Below are 17,266 nucleotides of genomic sequence, written 5' to 3' on the forward strand. Positions count from 1 at the left end.
CTGATTTAATGGAGACAACGTGGACATCCGAAATCAGTGATGGCGTTCGTTATCGTTCTTCGCCGATCTGGCTAATTTATTTGGGATGTCGCCAAGCTGTCTCTGCTTTGTTTTCAGGGAGTTGTCGACCATTTAGTGCATCAATACCGGCACTAACTGGAGTGGGACGAGCAGAGACTTACACTGGACCGTCTAACAGGTTATGCTAAGAGTTTTCAAGCCAAAAGGCGACTACCAGACGTTTGGAACGTTGTTGATGGTACTTTGCGGCCGATCTGCCACTCAATTCAGGGCAGAAGAAGCTACACACTAGCATTAATCAGCTAACCTGCGATGCCGCTCCTGCTCTCTTCTCTCTCTCCATCTTCTCCACCAACTTCCGACAGATATCCCTATGCGCATGCTCCACGCTCTTCTTTACAAACGAAATCAGCCACCACGCACACTGTACTGTAACATCCTCCAGAAGCGTCCACTGCATATACCTATCTCCCTCTCCTTCTACCTCTCCATGTGCCACGCCCGGCTGCACGCGCCATTCCGCCCTCACCACCACCCCCGCAGGGCCATCCGCGCGCGTTTTCAGCCCAGTCGGCGTATCCTGGAACCATACCGGAAATGTTATAAACTTTTTGCCCCAGTCACCAATGCCGGGGATTATAATGACACCTTCAGTTACTTCATAGGTCTTGATGGGTGCGGTATCGGTCGGTGAGAAGTAGGGGTCGCTGAGTACAGTGGGACCGGTTGTGGGGACTTCTCTATAGCCCGTTGTGAGAGCTTGCAGCGTGAGACAATTGTCGTGGACATGGAGGGCGGAGATCATGTCAGCGGGAGTAAGGCAGGACGGGAGTAGGGCCGTAATTTTGACGGTACGCGACGATCGGGACATTATTGGGTAGGATTCGACATACTGAGAAGTGATGATATGAGGAAATACCCGCATGTTCGAGCATTGTTAACGAGGATAAAGTTCAGGGTACGGGGAGTGCACATGGACAGACAATGAAGTCTACTGAACTTAAAAATCGCGTTAAAGCAAATCAACCCCCTTAATTCTGACAAAGCCCGCACGCCGGAATCTCCTCGCGCAGCCTCGTGATAGATGTGGGATGTGAATGAAATTGAGTCTGGATTTAGGGTCCACTGCAATGACCAGATACTTGCTACCCAATATATCATTTATAATGCACGTTGTGGTTCAAATGTGGTAGCTCTGGGTCCTGTGGCATGTGCCAGCTTTTACTTGGTGCTGGTGTCGGTCGGCGGGCGTCTAATCCAACATGCGATGGAGACCCGACCGGACCGGATTGGATTGGGAAATAGACTAAATGTACGAAATTATTTTATTTTGGTAACGGCACTGGACTCGGCTATGGACCCGGACTGGGACTGGACTTGATTGGACGAGAAAATGGCAACAAGAATATCGATCCTGGACACTCCATTGGGTTTGTCAACCAGATCAAGAGGGCCACGCACGCAATACTTAAAAATGCTAAAATAAGCACACCGCATTGGGTGAAGACTGCAGGCAAGCATCGTGATGGCGTGCGGATGAGTATACCAACCCCGGGAATGGCGTGTTGAGGAACCGGCTACGTTGCACTCGCTTAAAATGACCGGTCCTCTGGCGTAGAAACTACTCAAGAAACGAAGCGACGAAAACGAACAGGACCGAAACGTGACGAAACAAATTGACGAGAGAGAGCCAAATAAAACATGGTCAGTAATTTACCAAAATTGCCAAACTGAGCCATTCCACAATCATTATTTAATGCTATATTTTAATCGGAGCACCTGAAAAACAAACGTCTTAAGTCGAACCTCGGTTCGAATACTGCACACGCTGATCGAGAATGATTGCCAGATTTCCTTGTGTGGTTTGGAATCTAATTAAGGTGTGGCTGCACTCTCACAGCCAATCCAGGTACGATTTGCGGCACAATTATGCCATGTGAAACCCTGAACATACTGACAGCCGGTCCAGAGATGACGTTTTAAGCTTAACGGTCATAATAATGGCGGCGGTTCACTATGGCAATAAAATTCACCCCGGCGACTTCTAGCCCGCATTCCAACATTCTGGTCTCCGCACATTCTGTTTCAACAGTTCGTGGTCATCCACCTGTCCAAGCACGTATTGGTCCTAGAAATCTGCACTTCCCCAATATTTTAGTCGTGGTGTTTGCTTTACAATGGCTCGCTTTTGCACATTACCATGGTGTTTCTTTGTTCTCCTTCTCAGCACTCTTTTTGACATCTCCCGTGCTATTGAAATCGATGTGAACGACGCTGGTGGATATTCATTGTTGGTAAGGTCCAGACACACAAGTATCTAACACAATATCACATAGAATCGATCAAGCAGGCGGCACAAGTGTTCGCGCACGGCATTATGGACTACTATAACGGGGATCGGGACGGAACACTGGGAAAGTTCACGTGGCCGTACTATTGGTGGGAGGCTGGTGCTGCATGGGGTTCTCTTATCGACTATTGGTTTTATACTGGAGACACAAGTTTTAATCAGATTGTGACCGACGCATTGCTAGCTAATGTCGGCCCGAATAACGATTACATGCCAGAGTCCGAAGCCACCACTGAAGGTAACGATGACCAGGCTTTCTGGGGATTTGCGGTCATGGCTGCCGCGGAACGAAACTTTACGACTCCGCCTTACCGTCAGCCGCAATGGCGAGAGCTCGCTGAATCCGTATTTTGGTCAATGGCCGAGCGATGGGATATGTCGACATGTAATGGCGGCCTGCGGTGGCAGATCTTCGAGTCCAATAACGGCTATGACTACAAAAATACAATCGCCAACGCGGGATTATTTTTACTGGCGGCGAGACTGGCGCGATTTACTGGAAATCTTGCGTACGTTGACTGGGCAGAGCGGATATGGAATTGGATCGAAGGTGTCGGGCTTTTAGATACCGAACACTATTACTTTTATGACGGTGTGAGCGTGACAGACAATTGCTCACGCATTACAACATACCAGTGGTCCTACAACGCAGCATGCTTCCTTGCAGGGTCGGCTTATTTGTATAATTTCACACACTCAAGTCTGTGGGGCGATAGAACTCAGAATATTCTTAATGGAATCCAGGTCTTTTTCGATAGCGATAGCGGCGGTGTAATGTACGAGGTCGCATGCGAGCTTACCGAGAAATGCAACACAGATATGCGGTCGTTCAAGGCATATTTGTCGCGATTTATGGGATTGACCGCCATCCTTGCACCCTGGACATATGACAGGATTTATGCGCACTTAGTCAACACTATTGTCAATGGAGTCGCACAGTCTTGCACTGGTGGCACGGACGGTGTTACTTGCGGCACGTCCTGGCTGATAAATGGATGGGATAATACAGCAGGTCTGGGCCAGCAAATGTCAGCGTTGGAAACCGTCCAGAACCTGCTGATCAACCAAGTTCCTGCACCATATACCGGAAGCATACTGCCGTCGTCAGAATCATCAGAATCGTCAGAGTTGTCGGAATCGTCAGAATTTTCAGAGTCGTCAAAACCGTCAGAGATGTCACAGTTGTCCGAGTCGTCCGAGTCGTCACAGTCGTCTCAGCCGTCCGAGTCGTCCGAGTCGTCTCAATCGCCCGAGTCGTCCGAGCCTTCTGAACCGTCACAGTCGTCACAGTCGTCTCAGTCGTCACAGTCGTCTCAGTCGTCACAGTCGTCACAGTCGTCTCAGTCGTCCGAGCCGTCGCAGTCGTCGCAGTCGTCACAGTCGTCACAGCCGTCACAGTCGTCAGCATCAGAAAACATGTCTAACGACAATGAGCGCAGTACTGGCGATCCTGCTGGAGACGAAATAGTAAGTCTGCTATTGATTATGTTGTTAGGCGCCTCGTGGTGGATTACCATGTAACAGTTGGTGTGTTTGGCGGATTTTTCTGATTGTAGGTTACCTTTGTTAGTTGTCTTGCGCATCGCAAAAACTTATTGTGTAGTAACAATTAGAAAATAAGTAATCGTCAACCAGATATAATGCCAATGTGGCATACGCAAATCAGGCATGATGCAAGTTTGTTACATTTGCGACGCATGTTTATAAAAACCCATTTGATTACTGACCTAGTAGCTTGCGGCATAGAGCTAAATCCGGCTAACTACTCCCTCCCAAAATAGACATCTTCAAATGGACTCGCCAGCCCTGATGCTTAGGTATCTACCTGGTGGGGAAGTGGTTTAGCTGAACTCCTGGAACTGTTCAAACTCGCTGTCCTACTCGGCATGCCAACAATTAAGATGCGCCAGACAATTACACTAACGTTCGAGATTAGAACCTCAAATTGTATTTCAGCTTTGGATCAGTAATATTATTAAGTGTTCCTAATGACAAACACACTTCTACCTGTCTTGTGGATCACGTATTAAAGCAGAGCTGGCTACGTGACTGGGGCGCGTACCTCCCTCCGTAAACGGCGTCCCATGACGTAGTTATGCTAATAGGGCAATGTGTGATGATTGAAGGTCTATAATACCTCACGGAGGGGTAAAAAGTGCAAGAATAGTTGGGACGCAGACTATCTCTGCTGGACATTTGGATTTTGACCGAGAGTTCCAAGTACGATGTCAAATAGCCGATAGTTCGATGCGTGAGATATGTGCCGCCTTGTGACTGAAACGTAAAATTGTGTGAATTTTTCGGATTATTCTCCAATTATTGTTTTTGATTGGTTTTATAGCGGGTTTAATCTAGGCAAACATGTAGTCGACTACATGTAAGGGTCTTTATGGCTAGCTTGGGCGAGTTTGCAAATCAATAATTTGCCTAAATAATATTTCTTGGATTTTCGTAGAGATAAATGCTTAGGACTCTAAGTGAGATTGCTATCGGAAGTTTTTGCTTGTGAGGCCGTATATGGGTGCGGCTTCATGTGACATTGCGCGACGGGACTAGAGTGTATATTAAATCAATGTGTTCATACTTACTGTTACCACTTGAAAATATATCATAAAACAGAAGTTTATCTTTGTAAGCTATTTGAACGTCTCCATCGGGCTGGACTATCCTTACAATTAAAGGCAGTGAAGAGAACAATAGAAGGGATTGATGATATTCTTAGACATTGTGGGTCAAAATCCAAAATGTCCGTCACATAAACCGAGTCGGTCTGCGTCCGAGCCATTTCTGCAATCTTTTACATTTCCCTTGTTGTCTGTTCGACTCTCAATCATCTCAAATCCAAATCTAACGATTAACGTTCCTGGATGCTGAATCCCAATCAGGAGGAAGCGACTAGCCGAGCCTCACGCAGCGTGGCAACCGACCCGAATTCACTGTGGCTGAGGGCCTCCGACGTGTCTTACGAAGCATCAATGGGTTTGTTTGCTAACCGACTTTAGCATCGTACTTAACTGGCTGCCGTGGTTTTCATTTCACTTCCCACGCGCGTTCCAGCATGGATGCCGACAGGATAGCATGTGATACGGACGCGGCGGCCCGCTTCATCTTTCACGAAGATCAAGAATCGTACCAGCACGGTTTTGGCCTCATTCGTGACGATGGACCCGTCAGCGAGGACAAAAAGGAATCCTGTGATGCTGACGGTCAATGCTGCGACCATGATGATGATTGCCGCAGTGAAGATGCGAGCGACAGCTGCCGAGGTTGTGGCGGTCCCTGCTGCGGTGACCAGGAATGCTGCAGCGACAAGAACGAGGATTGCTGTGATGCTGACGACAAAGACTGCGATGATGATGAAGGATACTTCAAGAGAGATCAAGATGACTGCTGCGAAGGCGATGGTGCTTGTTGTGTAGAGCAAGATGAGAAAGATCATGCCGAGGGAAATGACAACTATAAACGTCCAGACGAGAAGGAGCAAGTCCAGTCCTCCATCGTGCCTACTAAATGTTGTGGTTCTGATGATGACGCTCAATCCTTATGCAGTTCCAGCGATACCGAGCTAGTGACCTGTTGCCTTTCCGGCTTGGACGGTCCAGTTAAGCATCAGGTATTGAGATTTAGACCAACCAGAGGCAAGAAGAAAGAAAACTGCTCTTGTGATGGTACGTTATTATCTACTGTACGTGTATGGTCAATGCTGATTAATTTAGAGCAATGTGTCGACCGCTTTGCCAAAGCGCTTTGCGAGAAGGAGTGCCATAACGAGACTGGCGGTAAGTTCAATTCTGCGTCAAGGTTTTATCTGCGGTCTGACTTTTTGAAGACATTTGCGCTACCCACGAATCCATTTCTAATCACTACTCTTACTTCCTTGCCGAAAAACGCGAGATTCTTTGGCGTTGTATATGCACCCTCATGGAACAACTAGAGATATCTGCATCCTGTTGCAGAGACAACAGCGGCACATTCTCTACCGGACGGCAATATTCGTCTCGCTCAGCTAACAGTGTTATATCCCACGGGTACCAGAGGCTGGGTCGACTCCATGACAGCCAAGTTCAACGAACCCATGGGCAACTTGACCACCATAATCGTCGCCTTCATCATCCCAGTCAGGACAATGATCTGCATCATATCAAAGAAGAAGCTTCAAATTTTCGGACCGGACATAACGTCCCTTGTGATGACCCCGAGCGTGCGCTTGTTCTTGAGAAATTGTCGTTGTCAATCAAGGGTATGACTTGTTCCTCCTGCGAAAAGAAAGCAGCTCGTTCTCTTGACAAAGTTATGGGGGTCGCTAGTGCGTCCGTAAGCTTCTTGTTCGAGAAAGGACAAGTCGAATACTATCCTACTTTAATAACTCCAAAGCAGATCTGTGCCGATTTACAGCACATGACAGGATTTAAGGCAACAATCCTACGTAGAGCTGATGAGGCATTCCATTTTATCTCTGGGAAATGTTGCGATGGTGACGGTGTCGAGATGCTACCCGATAATACCTGGAAAGTGGTATACGACCCGGGTAGAGTCAGTGCCCGAGACAAAATGACGGCCCTGCGACTTGAAATTAGTCATATTTTGCCTATCCTTTCTTCTGATGAGGAAGCAAGTAGGAAAATATTTGGCGTGACCATCGATGACGAGGCAAAGCAACTCTATGGCTCTTTTCTCGTTGCATTGTTACTTACAATCCCTATATTGGTGTTATCCTGGGGTTCGTTCAAAGCATCCATGGATATGACGCGCACAATAGTATGTTTTGTATTGGCTACTATTGTTCAGATTGTTTGTGCGAGGAAGATATACGTGTCAGTTTATTACACTCTTGTTCATGGCTACGATCTCGACTCGGACTGTTTGGTCGCGTTGTCTACGTCGGTCGCATACTTGTACTCGCTGATCGTTTTTGCTCTCCACCGTCATGGGATGCTTTTGGACGAACAGGAGATTTTCGAGTCATCATCGCTCTTGCTTACGTTCGTTCTTTTTGGCAAAATGGTAATCGAATTTATTCGTCGAGTTGCTGCAGACCAAGTGAAGTTCGATATAGTCCAACCTACGACCATGAAGCTTCAGCAATTTGATAATGAAGTAATACCTGCATCGCTTCTTCATTATGGAGATCGAGTTGTCTTAGATGCCGGTGATCAGGCAGTCACTGATGGAATCATTGTGTCAGGACAAGGTGAGTTCCAGGAGTCGCATATCAATGGTGAATCACTTCCGGTCCTGAAGAAACGCGGTCAGGAAGTTCTTTCTGGGGCGAAACTTGTATCCGGCTCGGTGGTTTTCCGTGCTACTCGTCTTGTTCCGGAGAATTCAGTTTCGAATATAAAGCTTCTCGTCGACTCCGTGACTTCTTTCCGCACGCGATCTAGCGATATTGTCGAACTGGTTGCTAAATACCTAATCCCGGTTATGCTTTGTGTTAGTTGCGTTGTCTTCATGATCTGGACGCTAGTGAGCACGCGAGTTCGACACCAAGGTGCCGGAAAGGCCATACCGACAGCCATCACTTACGCCATCGCAACACTCGCAGTCTCGTGCCCTTGTGCATTGGTTCTGGTTATCCCTCTCGTATTATCAATGGGGGTTGCTGCAGGAAAACGTTCTTATGGTGTGCTGCTCAAGTCCGCGAACCCAACTACTATTGCTAGCAAGATTGGACACGTCGTGTTTGACAAGACTGGAACTTTGACTACCGATCAGTTGAGCGTACAGTATTGTTGGTTCAACGAGATGACCGAATATGCAGTGCGCGACATTATCCGCGCCATTGTCAGTGCGAATAACCATCCTATATCCCGTGCTGTGTCGAATTATTTGATTAAATTTGGCGATACACTGGCGATTGTCGGCGAAACTGAGAACATCGTTGGCTCGGGCATGGCAACGACATACAGACAAGAGAACGGGAAATCCATTACTATTTTGTGCGGTAAACCGTCATTTGTGGGCATCAGTCCTACCGATTCTCGCGTCGCTCAGCTCCATGATTCTGGCTTCACGCTATTCTGCGTGGGTGTCAAGAATGGTGCTACCTTGGCGATAATGGGAATCACATCAATGATACGTGAAGACTGCCGACCGGTCTTGGATGCTCTACGCGCTCGCAGTATCACGATTCATGTGTTATCGGGTGACACACGTCCGGCTGTTGAGAAGCTTTGTCGTGACCTCGGGATTTCTCGCTATGCAGCTGAAACGTCACCCGAAGGCAAGAATGAGTACATAGAGGCACTTAAATCTTCGGGATCCAAAGTCCTATTCTGCGGTGATGGTACCAACGACGCTATCGCTCTGGCACAGGCTGACATCGGCCTCAGCATGACGAAAGAAGGCATCACAGTAGCCGCCGCCGACGCCTGTGTTCTCAATAACGAATTGTCTGGCGTCATTAAGCTTTTGGACCTCTCGAAGCAGATTAATCGTCGTGTGATTGTCGGCATTATTTGGGTTTGTGTGTATAATTTATTTGCTGTGTTAGCTGTATCCGGCGCTTTTGTGAACGTCAGAATCGGACCTGCGTGGGCCGGTGTTAGTGAGGTTATTAGCATTCTACCGGTAATTGCCATTGCGTTGTCGATGAAATGGACTGGTTGGAGGAAGTAGATGGTGTAGTAAGATGCCGGGCGGGATGGCCGACATGAGAGTTGAACATAACATTTACGAGTGCCTTGAACCTAACCTAGTGGATGACGGTTTAGTAGTAGTCTGCTAGGGCAACCGTGGTAGCTTGCTTATCCGATGGAATCTCGTTTCCAACTTCTTATCTCTGCGGGTTGTGGCACTCCGGTCCTGACTGCACACTTTAAAAGGGTGGCGGATGGTCGACTGCTAGTAATCATGGAATGCCGATACGGATTGCACCCATTCAAGCACCTCTTTTCTTTTTTATCCAATTGATTAGTAAAGTCAGTGGGTAGACAACATTCAGACTATTCGCTGTTGACTATAGGGTTTCTCACGGCAGTTGACTCTCATAACTAAATGTCGGTAGACGTCCAGAAGCTATGGATATCACACAGTCTGGTCAAGCTCCGTGGTCTGGTCCCTTCCAGAGTCTGCTGTGCCTCCACAATTCGCATGCGCTCACCGGCAACAGCATGTGGGCCAGCGTCGCTATGACCCTGAACCCTGAACCCTGAACAGCGACTACTGCAAAAGACGCAAATAATGGTCAAGGAAAGGACAAACTCACACACCACACGCCTCGCCAGCTAGCTTCTCACATCGATATGGTCAATCAAGTTACATCGCTTCTTCCCATTTTAGGGGACCTGCACAGCGCGTCCGGATCCGTCACCGTGCGCACCAGATCGCGTATTGCGACCAGCTCCCATGGATTATGAACGCAATAGTCAAGAATAATATTCTTTTCGGCAAGCGGTTCGATGCGGATTTCTACGAAAGGACTGTCCGCACCTACGCGCTGCTCGAGAATTTTGACGCGTTGCCATATCGTGACAATACGATTCTGGGTGAGAAAGGCGTTTCGCTGTCCGGTCGCCGAGAAGTGAGACTTGCGTTGGCAAGAGCACTGTACACTCGTGCGGACCGCTGGCCCTCGACGACTCGCTCAGTGCAGTGGACCAGCATGTCGGGCAGGCATGTCCTCGACAACGTTCCCGGTGCGGCCTGAATCCTGGCGGGCAAGACCAAGATCATGGCGACAAAATGCGATTTCTGTGCTCTCGCAGGAAGACAGTATCACCTTGTTACGTGAGGGCAAAGACATCCAGACAGGTCTGTTCGCGGAAGTCATGGACAAGGCGAATACCAGCTGATCAATGTATATGGCAACGAACAGTGCGACGTTGAAAGAGAAGACGGGGGATGAAAAGGACCCACTCGCAACGATGAACGACGAGGAGGACGATTTCGAACATCATGCCGGCAACAATGCCGACCATTCGTCACATCGGGCCACCACGGATGGTCGACTTTACGCTAAAGTGAACAAAGGTGGCTCAAATTTAGTGTGGGCCAGCGGCAGTTGAAGTCCCTGGCGCGTGCACTTCTGACAGAGAGTAAGATTTTAATTGCTGAATGTTGAGACGAATCAGATTATTCAGGAGACGATAAGGAAGGAATTCAAAGGCCGGACTATTTGGACGCTTGCTCGTAGACTGAACACAATTATTGATTCTGACAGGATTGTATATTGGCGGGGAAGGTGATGGAATTTGATGCGCCGGAGAAGCTTCTAGAGAACAAGAGTAGATGCATTGTGCAAACAGGGATTTAGTTGAATAGTGATCGGAATGGATTTATGATCTATGGCATTTAAGATAACCAATCTAGTTAGACTATCTGAGTTCATTTTAGCCTGCGAATAATACTGAATTCATGTATTTAGCTAGGGAACATTTGGCAAGAGCTAGCGACAGATATTCAGATCGCAGTGTGTACAGTAATGTTAGCGATATGGTAATACATATTACCATATATGATATCGTATGGGCCTGAACCAAAATTCTCGATGGAATTCTCACTCATTGAGATCTCGACGTCGGCACCAGACGAATAATAAGCCCGTGCGCATAATCTTGCGTGTAATTTCCTCAAAATTTAGTAAAAAACACTCAAAAGATTATATGCTGGAATACGTTTAGAACTTTTGCAATGCATCAACCATTAATTCTTAAAGAAAACCCAGATAAAGTTTTATCATTTAATCTGTAAGTTATCTAATAAATTATCCTTATTATTAAATAATAAACTTAACGGATCAATCAAGTTATATTATTAGTATATTAGTAATTATATTACTAAATGTTAAAGCATCTACTTGTTGCATAGTTTATCTCGGTTCGATTCCCACTGGTACTTGTCCAGCGTATCAGAGACGGATGCATGAGATCGCAACTCATTCCCAGCGCACTTCAAAGCTAGATTTTAACTGCCGAGCTGTTCCGGAAGGGATTCTGTCATTGAACCCCTACCGTGCACTACAACCCACGAGCTCGCTTCAGTATTACACTTCATAACTAGAATAAGGGCTCAGCATAACTTGGTACGGAATTGAATGTTTTTTCACTCGCATTTCGCAACAGAAAATACAATCATATCATTAGATTGCAGATAATATGACTCTCTAGCAGGTCTAGTGCCGTCAGTTCAAGTAGTGCAGCGGAATTTCAATGACTCTCCAACTTCATCCCCAAGAACAATAATAAAATTCCAATATCGTATAGTACCTTCACCGCCGTCGCCAGCTCAAAGCTTATCCACATCTGCCCCTGTTCTGCGAACATGCCAGTTACTATGGGTCCCGTAGAAATTGAGAGCGTGCGCACGACTCCCACTATTGCCATAATAGTGGTGCGCTCCTCCTTCAGCACAATGGACGAAACATATGCCTGTCTGGGGGCCTGGTCCATCTCGTGGGTGCCAGCGCGAATGACGAAGAGCAATACGGCAATCTGAAAGTTGCCTGCAGTGGGGATGAGGCCCAACAACATTGCTGAAGGAATGTGAGTGAGGAGCATAGTCTGGACAAGGCCTATCCTCTTGGAAATCGAGGCCGCCACGAGTGCGGCACCCACCGCGATGACATTGGCGGAGAAAAGTATACTCCCAAGGGATCCCTCCTTTACATGGAATTTTCGGCTGAAATAGTACGACAGCCAACCATTTCCGGATAAACCGGCGCCGAATGAATCCAGAAAGAACAGCGGCAAGAGAATCAACAATAACTTCCGAGAGTGAGCAGAGAGTGTAGGAAGATACTCCGCTATCCGTGTGGTTCTGGGCTTACTCGCCACGACTTCCTCCGCTATGAGTGTGTCATCAGGCGCGACTTCCTGTGGCTCTTCCACATCCTGCAACAGTAACGATATCGCATCATCAACGCCTCGCACGCGTTTTCTGAAGGACTCCAATTCGCACTCTTCAGACAAGTAGTATGACGCGACAAACATAAATAACGCCATTAATGAATACACTAAGTAGATTACTCGATACGCGCCGACATTGCTCCACCCTTCGCGATCATGGAGAGCCTCGACTAGACTACCACAAAACACCGTGCCGAGCGCCATGCCGACACGACCGAAAAGCGCATACCAGGAATATACATCCGAGCGCATAGAGTCAGGGGTGAGGTGGGCAACAGTTGATTCCTCAATGGTACGGAATGGGCCGACTTCCTTACCACTAGACTCTGCATTAAGTATGTGGGATAAATGATAAAGCAAGCAGAACACTACCTTGGCGAGATGATTCCGATAATTGACGAGTAAAATAACACGTAGATATTATCGGACAATACGAAAATCAGTCCCGACAGACACATCGACGCGCAAGCTACCATCAAGATCTTCCGTCTTCCAAGTGTATCTGCAAAGAGCGACAGCACAGACGAGATTACCAAGTCCCCGATCAGCGTCGCCGTCATGAATAGTCCAATGATATGGTCTGGGAATCCCAACGCCGACAAATACAGCGTGATGAGTGTGGAAGTGCCAAATGCAAAGCTGCGGGCGGTGTGCTGGATAAGAAGAATGCGAACATCATAGGGCGCTTTAAGAAGCGTAAGAAATCCAATTTCGTGGAGGAATTGAACAAATTTGGAGCGGCGAGGTAGGAACTCATCCGTAGACTCAATGGAAAGACACGACGATGACGACGCTGGTTCGCCTTCGCAGGCCATAGCTAGCGGTCACGAACTCAACTCTCGTAGGACATTGGGGCTCCTCTTAAAAAGAACGGCCCGACGCCAGTAGTCGGGCAAATATGTGATGAGCATTGAGAGAAAGTTATATTAATTGTCGCTCTCTGGCCAATACCGCCAGCACGGCACTTGGCTGGTCTAGCTCGCCTCACTCCCCGATTGATAAGCGGTACCATGGATTCCTTGATTAACGGGCGAACACAATGGAGGCATTATCGGAGATTCACTGAGACTGCTACTTGAGCCGCGCAGCCAAATCACCTAAAGCACGTTCTGATTTCTGTGCGGAGCAAAGTGTAAACCTGCAGGGTTTTGTACGCGATAACATGAAACCTGCGCATCTTGGAATAATTATCCATTCACAGATACTCTCTTAGTTTTGTCATGAAGTCTCGCAATTACGTCTAGAATGGTCAATTGGGACTCAGTCATCTTCAATATCGCGGCCTTTGTTTGTGCTCTATTCTTACTTGAATTCGGTGCCGACAAGTTCGTCGACCACACCACGATCGTCTCGAGGCGCCTTGGAATTTCGGAGGTTCTTGTCGCACTCCTAACTGCAGGTGCTGAATGGGAGGAGGTACAATTATCCGCTTTGTCCAATTCTTTGTTTCTCTATATTTGGTATCGCGGCTGACTTAATCGTTGAAAGCTAGCTGTTGTGATCGCCTCCCTGTCGCGGGGCCGCTCGTCTATCGCACTTGGAAATGTCATAGGGTCGACAATTTCCAATATTCTCGGTGCATTTTCACTTGGACTTCTCTTCCATCGCGCTGGCAGTAGTGGAATCGTATTCGACGGAAGCTCAAAGATCTATAGTACTATTTTGCTCCTCGTGACTACTATTGTTGTGATTGCCCTAGTAATTAAAGGAGTTGCCGGCAAAGTGTTCGGAGGCTCACTGATTGCGGCATTCGTCCTGTATATAGTATCCGTTTTGTGGGGAATTAGTCATGGGAGGATGGTTGCCCCAGAACTCTCGGATTCTGATGACAGCAGTGACGAGAGTGACAATGAGGGAGAGAGCGACGATACTAGCGACATAGAGGAAGCAGCTATGCCACATGACCGTGAAATAGATGGGACATCTGAAGGCTTTCAACTCAGTCCGCTACGTACTCAAACTACAATGTCTTCTCACGGGCCTCTCCGCCCCTCACGCCCGTCTCGTCCAGCACGCCCGACTAGCCCGAAGCGTGGCGTAATGTATCATATTTCGCACCTCCTTTTAGGCTTTATCTCCGTCTGTCTCTCTGGCTATGTTCTCTCCCACACATCCTCCTCGATTGCAACCGAGTTGCAAATTTCCGACTTCTTCTTCGGAGTTGTGATCCTCTCGGTCGCGACGACCCTGCCCGAAAAATTCATTGCCATGCTCAGCGGGTTCCGCGGTCATGGGGGTATCCTCGTGGCAAATACTGTTGGAAGCAACATCTTTCTTTTGACGCTTTGTCTTGGAATCGTGCTAGTTGATACTGGGGGCAATTTTGAGGCAGGCTCTGTGAATATAGCCGAGTTGGGAATCATGTGGATTTCCACTCTCGCTCTTGTGGGAACTGTGTGGTTTGGAGGAAAGTGGAGTAGGATGATTGGAGGAGGAATGGTAGGACTTTATATAGCGTTCTTGGCATTGGAGGTTACCCTGATCAGAAGGGGGAATGAGTAATCATATAGTGATAATCACTCCAACGTTGTTTTGTCTGTGCCAACACGTCAAGTACATGCTCGACCTGTTGTCTCAACTTTTCCATTATTTTCTCTTTAATTAATGAGCTTTTTCTTCTTTTAAGAGAAATTTTATTGAGGCGGAACCTACTTGAAACTTTGACTAAAACGATCCTTACTACTGCTGGCTTGATTCAAATTTAGTCGGCAATTATCTGCCAATCAAGTACCAATAGAGTCCTGACAACGTTCGAAGTACATGGGCTAAATCATCGATAAATCACTGTGATGCAAATGGAATTGTGATCCCGAAAGCCACCAGTGTAATGAAAACGCTGCCCATGAAGGGGCAAGAAATTAGACAACAGAATCCTTCAATCATCAATTAAAAAGAAAATAATGGAAAAGTTGAGACAACACGTCGACCATGTACTTGACGTGTTGGCACCGACAAAACAAGCGTTGTTGGAGTGATTATTACTATATGATTACTTATTCCCCCTTCTGATCAGGGTGACCTCCAATGCCAAGAACGTAATATAAAGTCCTGCCATATCCCATATCATCCGTTGCTGCATCAAGCTGTTCTGTCCACTCCTGTCCACTCTTCTTCATCATTGCGAGTTACGCTTACACCTTGCGCAGACGCTCGACTGAACTCTTCTTGTCCACAGATATCGCGAGTAGTTAAAATGTACGGCCCTTTCGCGATCCAACCGATATTCAGTAAAGTTCCGGCCAAAGATTGATGGACGATAACCCAGGCAGATCTTACAACTCCTTTTTCAAGAAGTGCTCCTAGAACATCACATTAGCAAATAAGAAAACTCCTTAATCCGAAAGATTGAAGGCCACTCACCGGCTTGTGGGTGGTTTCATAGTCCACGTGCACAAACGCACGCTCAACATTAGGCAAGCTTTCTAGTTTCGTCTGTAACGCGTCAGACACGTCATGTGTCGTCTGCAGGGTCTCGTTCGGGTCCATGACGATATCCACCTCGACTACCAGTCGCACTCCACTGTGGTAGGCGCGTACGGTGTCAATTTGGGAGATCAGAGGGGAATGGGTCATTGCTGCGAGAGTAGAGTATGTTAGACGAAATAATCTGTGGGGAAATAAATCGAAACGTGGGGTAGAATCTTACATATATAAGTAATTAGCTGCTGCTCTTGTGCATCAGCAGCCACGCCGATCAAGAGTTGGAATTCTGAATATGCGGTGCGACCCCAAAGAAATACGATCAGACACGATAAAATAATCGCACCCATTGGATCTATCCACCAAGCGAGTTTGCTGCCACCAACAGACGTCAGGATACCAAATCCATTGATGAACAGATCGTTTCGGTGGTCTTCCCATAAGATCTGCACCTGCGAGTATATGTGCTTGATCGTCCAGCAATACAAGAACAAACACAACTTTGTCACAAATGCTATGCTTACTGCGATCACGGACGGTAGGTGAAAGCTAGTCGTGTTGTTGTTGCCTTGCTGAGCGACTGTCAAGTCCCGGATCGACAACACAATTAGAATAAACGATACCGAACACATCAGGAAGCTGAATATGATGTTGCCGACAGTCTCAATCTTTGCATTTCCGGACGGAAACTTACGGCCATCGACACGTTTTATGGCGCGGTTGGACGCCATCAGCACGACATTTGACATTGGATCAAATACAGCATCAGCCATCGTCGTAAACAGGGACAGCGAGCCAGAGGAGATGGCGCCATACAGTTGTAAACCGCACAAGACGATATTTGCCACGAAGCTGCCCACGACCGCGATCCGATATCGCATCTGTGTCTCGTCCTGAATGTCGCGAGCATCGCGCAGATGTTCATCCACCGGCTTGAGGAAGTGTTGAATTTTTTCATTCTGATCCGCGTAAAATTTCCGAATCTTTGAGGTTCTTTGCGACTGGCTAAGAGAAGGTCCGTTCCGACTTTGTTCTCGTCTCCAAGACACGTTACCGGCCTTTAAAAGATTGATCTGGCTTAAGGACGTTATCCGCGATGAGAGCTGGAGTGGGTCGTTCGCTATGTCAAAACAGGGCGCCGACCGCGGGTTTTCGACATCACTTCGGCCTTTTCGTGATGCTCGCGAACGGATCGAAGCATCTCGCTCGGCCTCGACCACCGCGGCGCTCTTGCCAGGTTCAATCGCAGGGATAGTAGACCCATCATCACCCCCAATCGTCGTCTGTGGATTACTATGAGGACTCGAATTTAAATGATGAAAGGAGATTTCGCGCGTAATATCTGTGCCAAGGTCCATCTGTGCTTACTGTTCGATTTATACGAATTGTTATTATTAAATGTAGCGTCTATACTAATATTTTGTCGCACAAAAATGTTCCCCTATATATATTATCGTTGTCACACCTTTTTGCAAGCTTCTGTACCGCAGGCTTAACCTTAATTAGATTGAGCGTGAACTATGAGGCTTTAAAGTTTGCTGCGCCGCTCTTGGTCTGTATCTGCATTTTACTTGGCTAGCTCGGCATTGCGATAGCTACTCTAAATCCATGGTATGACCGCAGATTGCTT

At 47.4% G+C, this 17,266-nt stretch overlaps 7 protein-coding genes across 7 annotated transcripts; 4 read left to right on the forward strand and 3 right to left on the reverse strand.

Moving 5' to 3' along the window:
• Nucleotides 1–319: 319 nt before the first annotated feature.
• Nucleotides 320–892, reverse strand: V1508DRAFT_399339 (uncharacterized protein; the record flags this gene model as incomplete). The annotated part of the gene is made up of 1 exon (XM_066938255.1): nucleotides 320–892. The coding sequence occupies one exon, from the start codon at nucleotides 890–892 to the stop codon at nucleotides 320–322; it is 573 nt and encodes a 190-aa protein (XP_066793958.1).
• A 1,506-nt stretch (nucleotides 893–2,398) lies between these two features.
• Nucleotides 2,399–3,892, forward strand: V1508DRAFT_405918 (glycoside hydrolase; the record flags this gene model as incomplete). The annotated part of the gene is made up of 3 exons (XM_066938729.1): nucleotides 2,399–3,383; nucleotides 3,405–3,498; nucleotides 3,811–3,892. The coding sequence occupies 3 exons, from the start codon at nucleotides 2,399–2,401 to the stop codon at nucleotides 3,890–3,892; spliced, it is 1,161 nt and encodes a 386-aa protein (XP_066793959.1).
• A 1,445-nt stretch (nucleotides 3,893–5,337) lies between these two features.
• Nucleotides 5,338–9,357, forward strand: V1508DRAFT_232613 (uncharacterized protein). The gene is made up of 3 exons (XM_066936322.1): nucleotides 5,338–6,039; nucleotides 6,088–6,150; nucleotides 6,201–9,357. Exons 1-3 carry the CDS (start codon nucleotides 5,430–5,432, stop codon nucleotides 8,987–8,989), a joined length of 3,462 nt encoding a protein of 1,153 aa, XP_066793960.1. The 5' UTR covers nucleotides 5,338–5,429; the 3' UTR covers nucleotides 8,990–9,357.
• Nucleotides 9,358–9,725: 368 nt separating this feature from the next.
• Nucleotides 9,726–10,019, forward strand: V1508DRAFT_399342 (uncharacterized protein; the record flags this gene model as incomplete). The annotated part of the gene is made up of 1 exon (XM_066938256.1): nucleotides 9,726–10,019. One exon carries the CDS (start codon nucleotides 9,726–9,728, stop codon nucleotides 10,017–10,019), a length of 294 nt encoding a protein of 97 aa, XP_066793961.1.
• A 1,048-nt stretch (nucleotides 10,020–11,067) lies between these two features.
• V1508DRAFT_232674 (MFS general substrate transporter) lies at nucleotides 11,068–13,522 on the reverse strand. Its single transcript, XM_066936323.1, has 2 exons — nucleotides 12,589–13,522; nucleotides 11,068–12,535 (listed from the first exon to the last, which is right to left on the reverse strand). The coding sequence occupies exons 1-2, from the start codon at nucleotides 13,029–13,031 to the stop codon at nucleotides 11,518–11,520; spliced, it is 1,461 nt and encodes a 486-aa protein (XP_066793962.1). The 5' UTR covers nucleotides 13,032–13,522; the 3' UTR covers nucleotides 11,068–11,517.
• V1508DRAFT_423135 (uncharacterized protein) lies at nucleotides 13,315–15,094 on the forward strand. The gene is made up of 2 exons (XM_066941130.1): nucleotides 13,315–13,632; nucleotides 13,705–15,094. Exons 1-2 carry the CDS (start codon nucleotides 13,462–13,464, stop codon nucleotides 14,716–14,718), a joined length of 1,185 nt encoding a protein of 394 aa, XP_066793963.1. The 5' UTR covers nucleotides 13,315–13,461; the 3' UTR covers nucleotides 14,719–15,094.
• Nucleotides 15,095–15,493: 399 nt separating this feature from the next.
• Nucleotides 15,494–17,093, reverse strand: V1508DRAFT_423138 (uncharacterized protein). Its single transcript, XM_066941131.1, has 2 exons — nucleotides 15,863–17,093; nucleotides 15,494–15,791 (listed from the first exon to the last, which is right to left on the reverse strand). The coding sequence occupies exons 1-2, from the start codon at nucleotides 16,992–16,994 to the stop codon at nucleotides 15,529–15,531; spliced, it is 1,395 nt and encodes a 464-aa protein (XP_066793964.1). The 5' UTR covers nucleotides 16,995–17,093; the 3' UTR covers nucleotides 15,494–15,528.
• Between the last annotated feature and the right edge of the window lie 173 nt (nucleotides 17,094–17,266).

This window comes from Lipomyces doorenjongii, assembly GCF_038497915.1.
Source record: "Lipomyces doorenjongii strain NRRL Y-27504 unplaced genomic scaffold V1508scaffold_55, whole genome shotgun sequence".
Lineage (NCBI taxonomy): Eukaryota > Fungi > Ascomycota > Lipomycetes > Lipomycetales > Lipomycetaceae > Lipomyces > Lipomyces doorenjongii.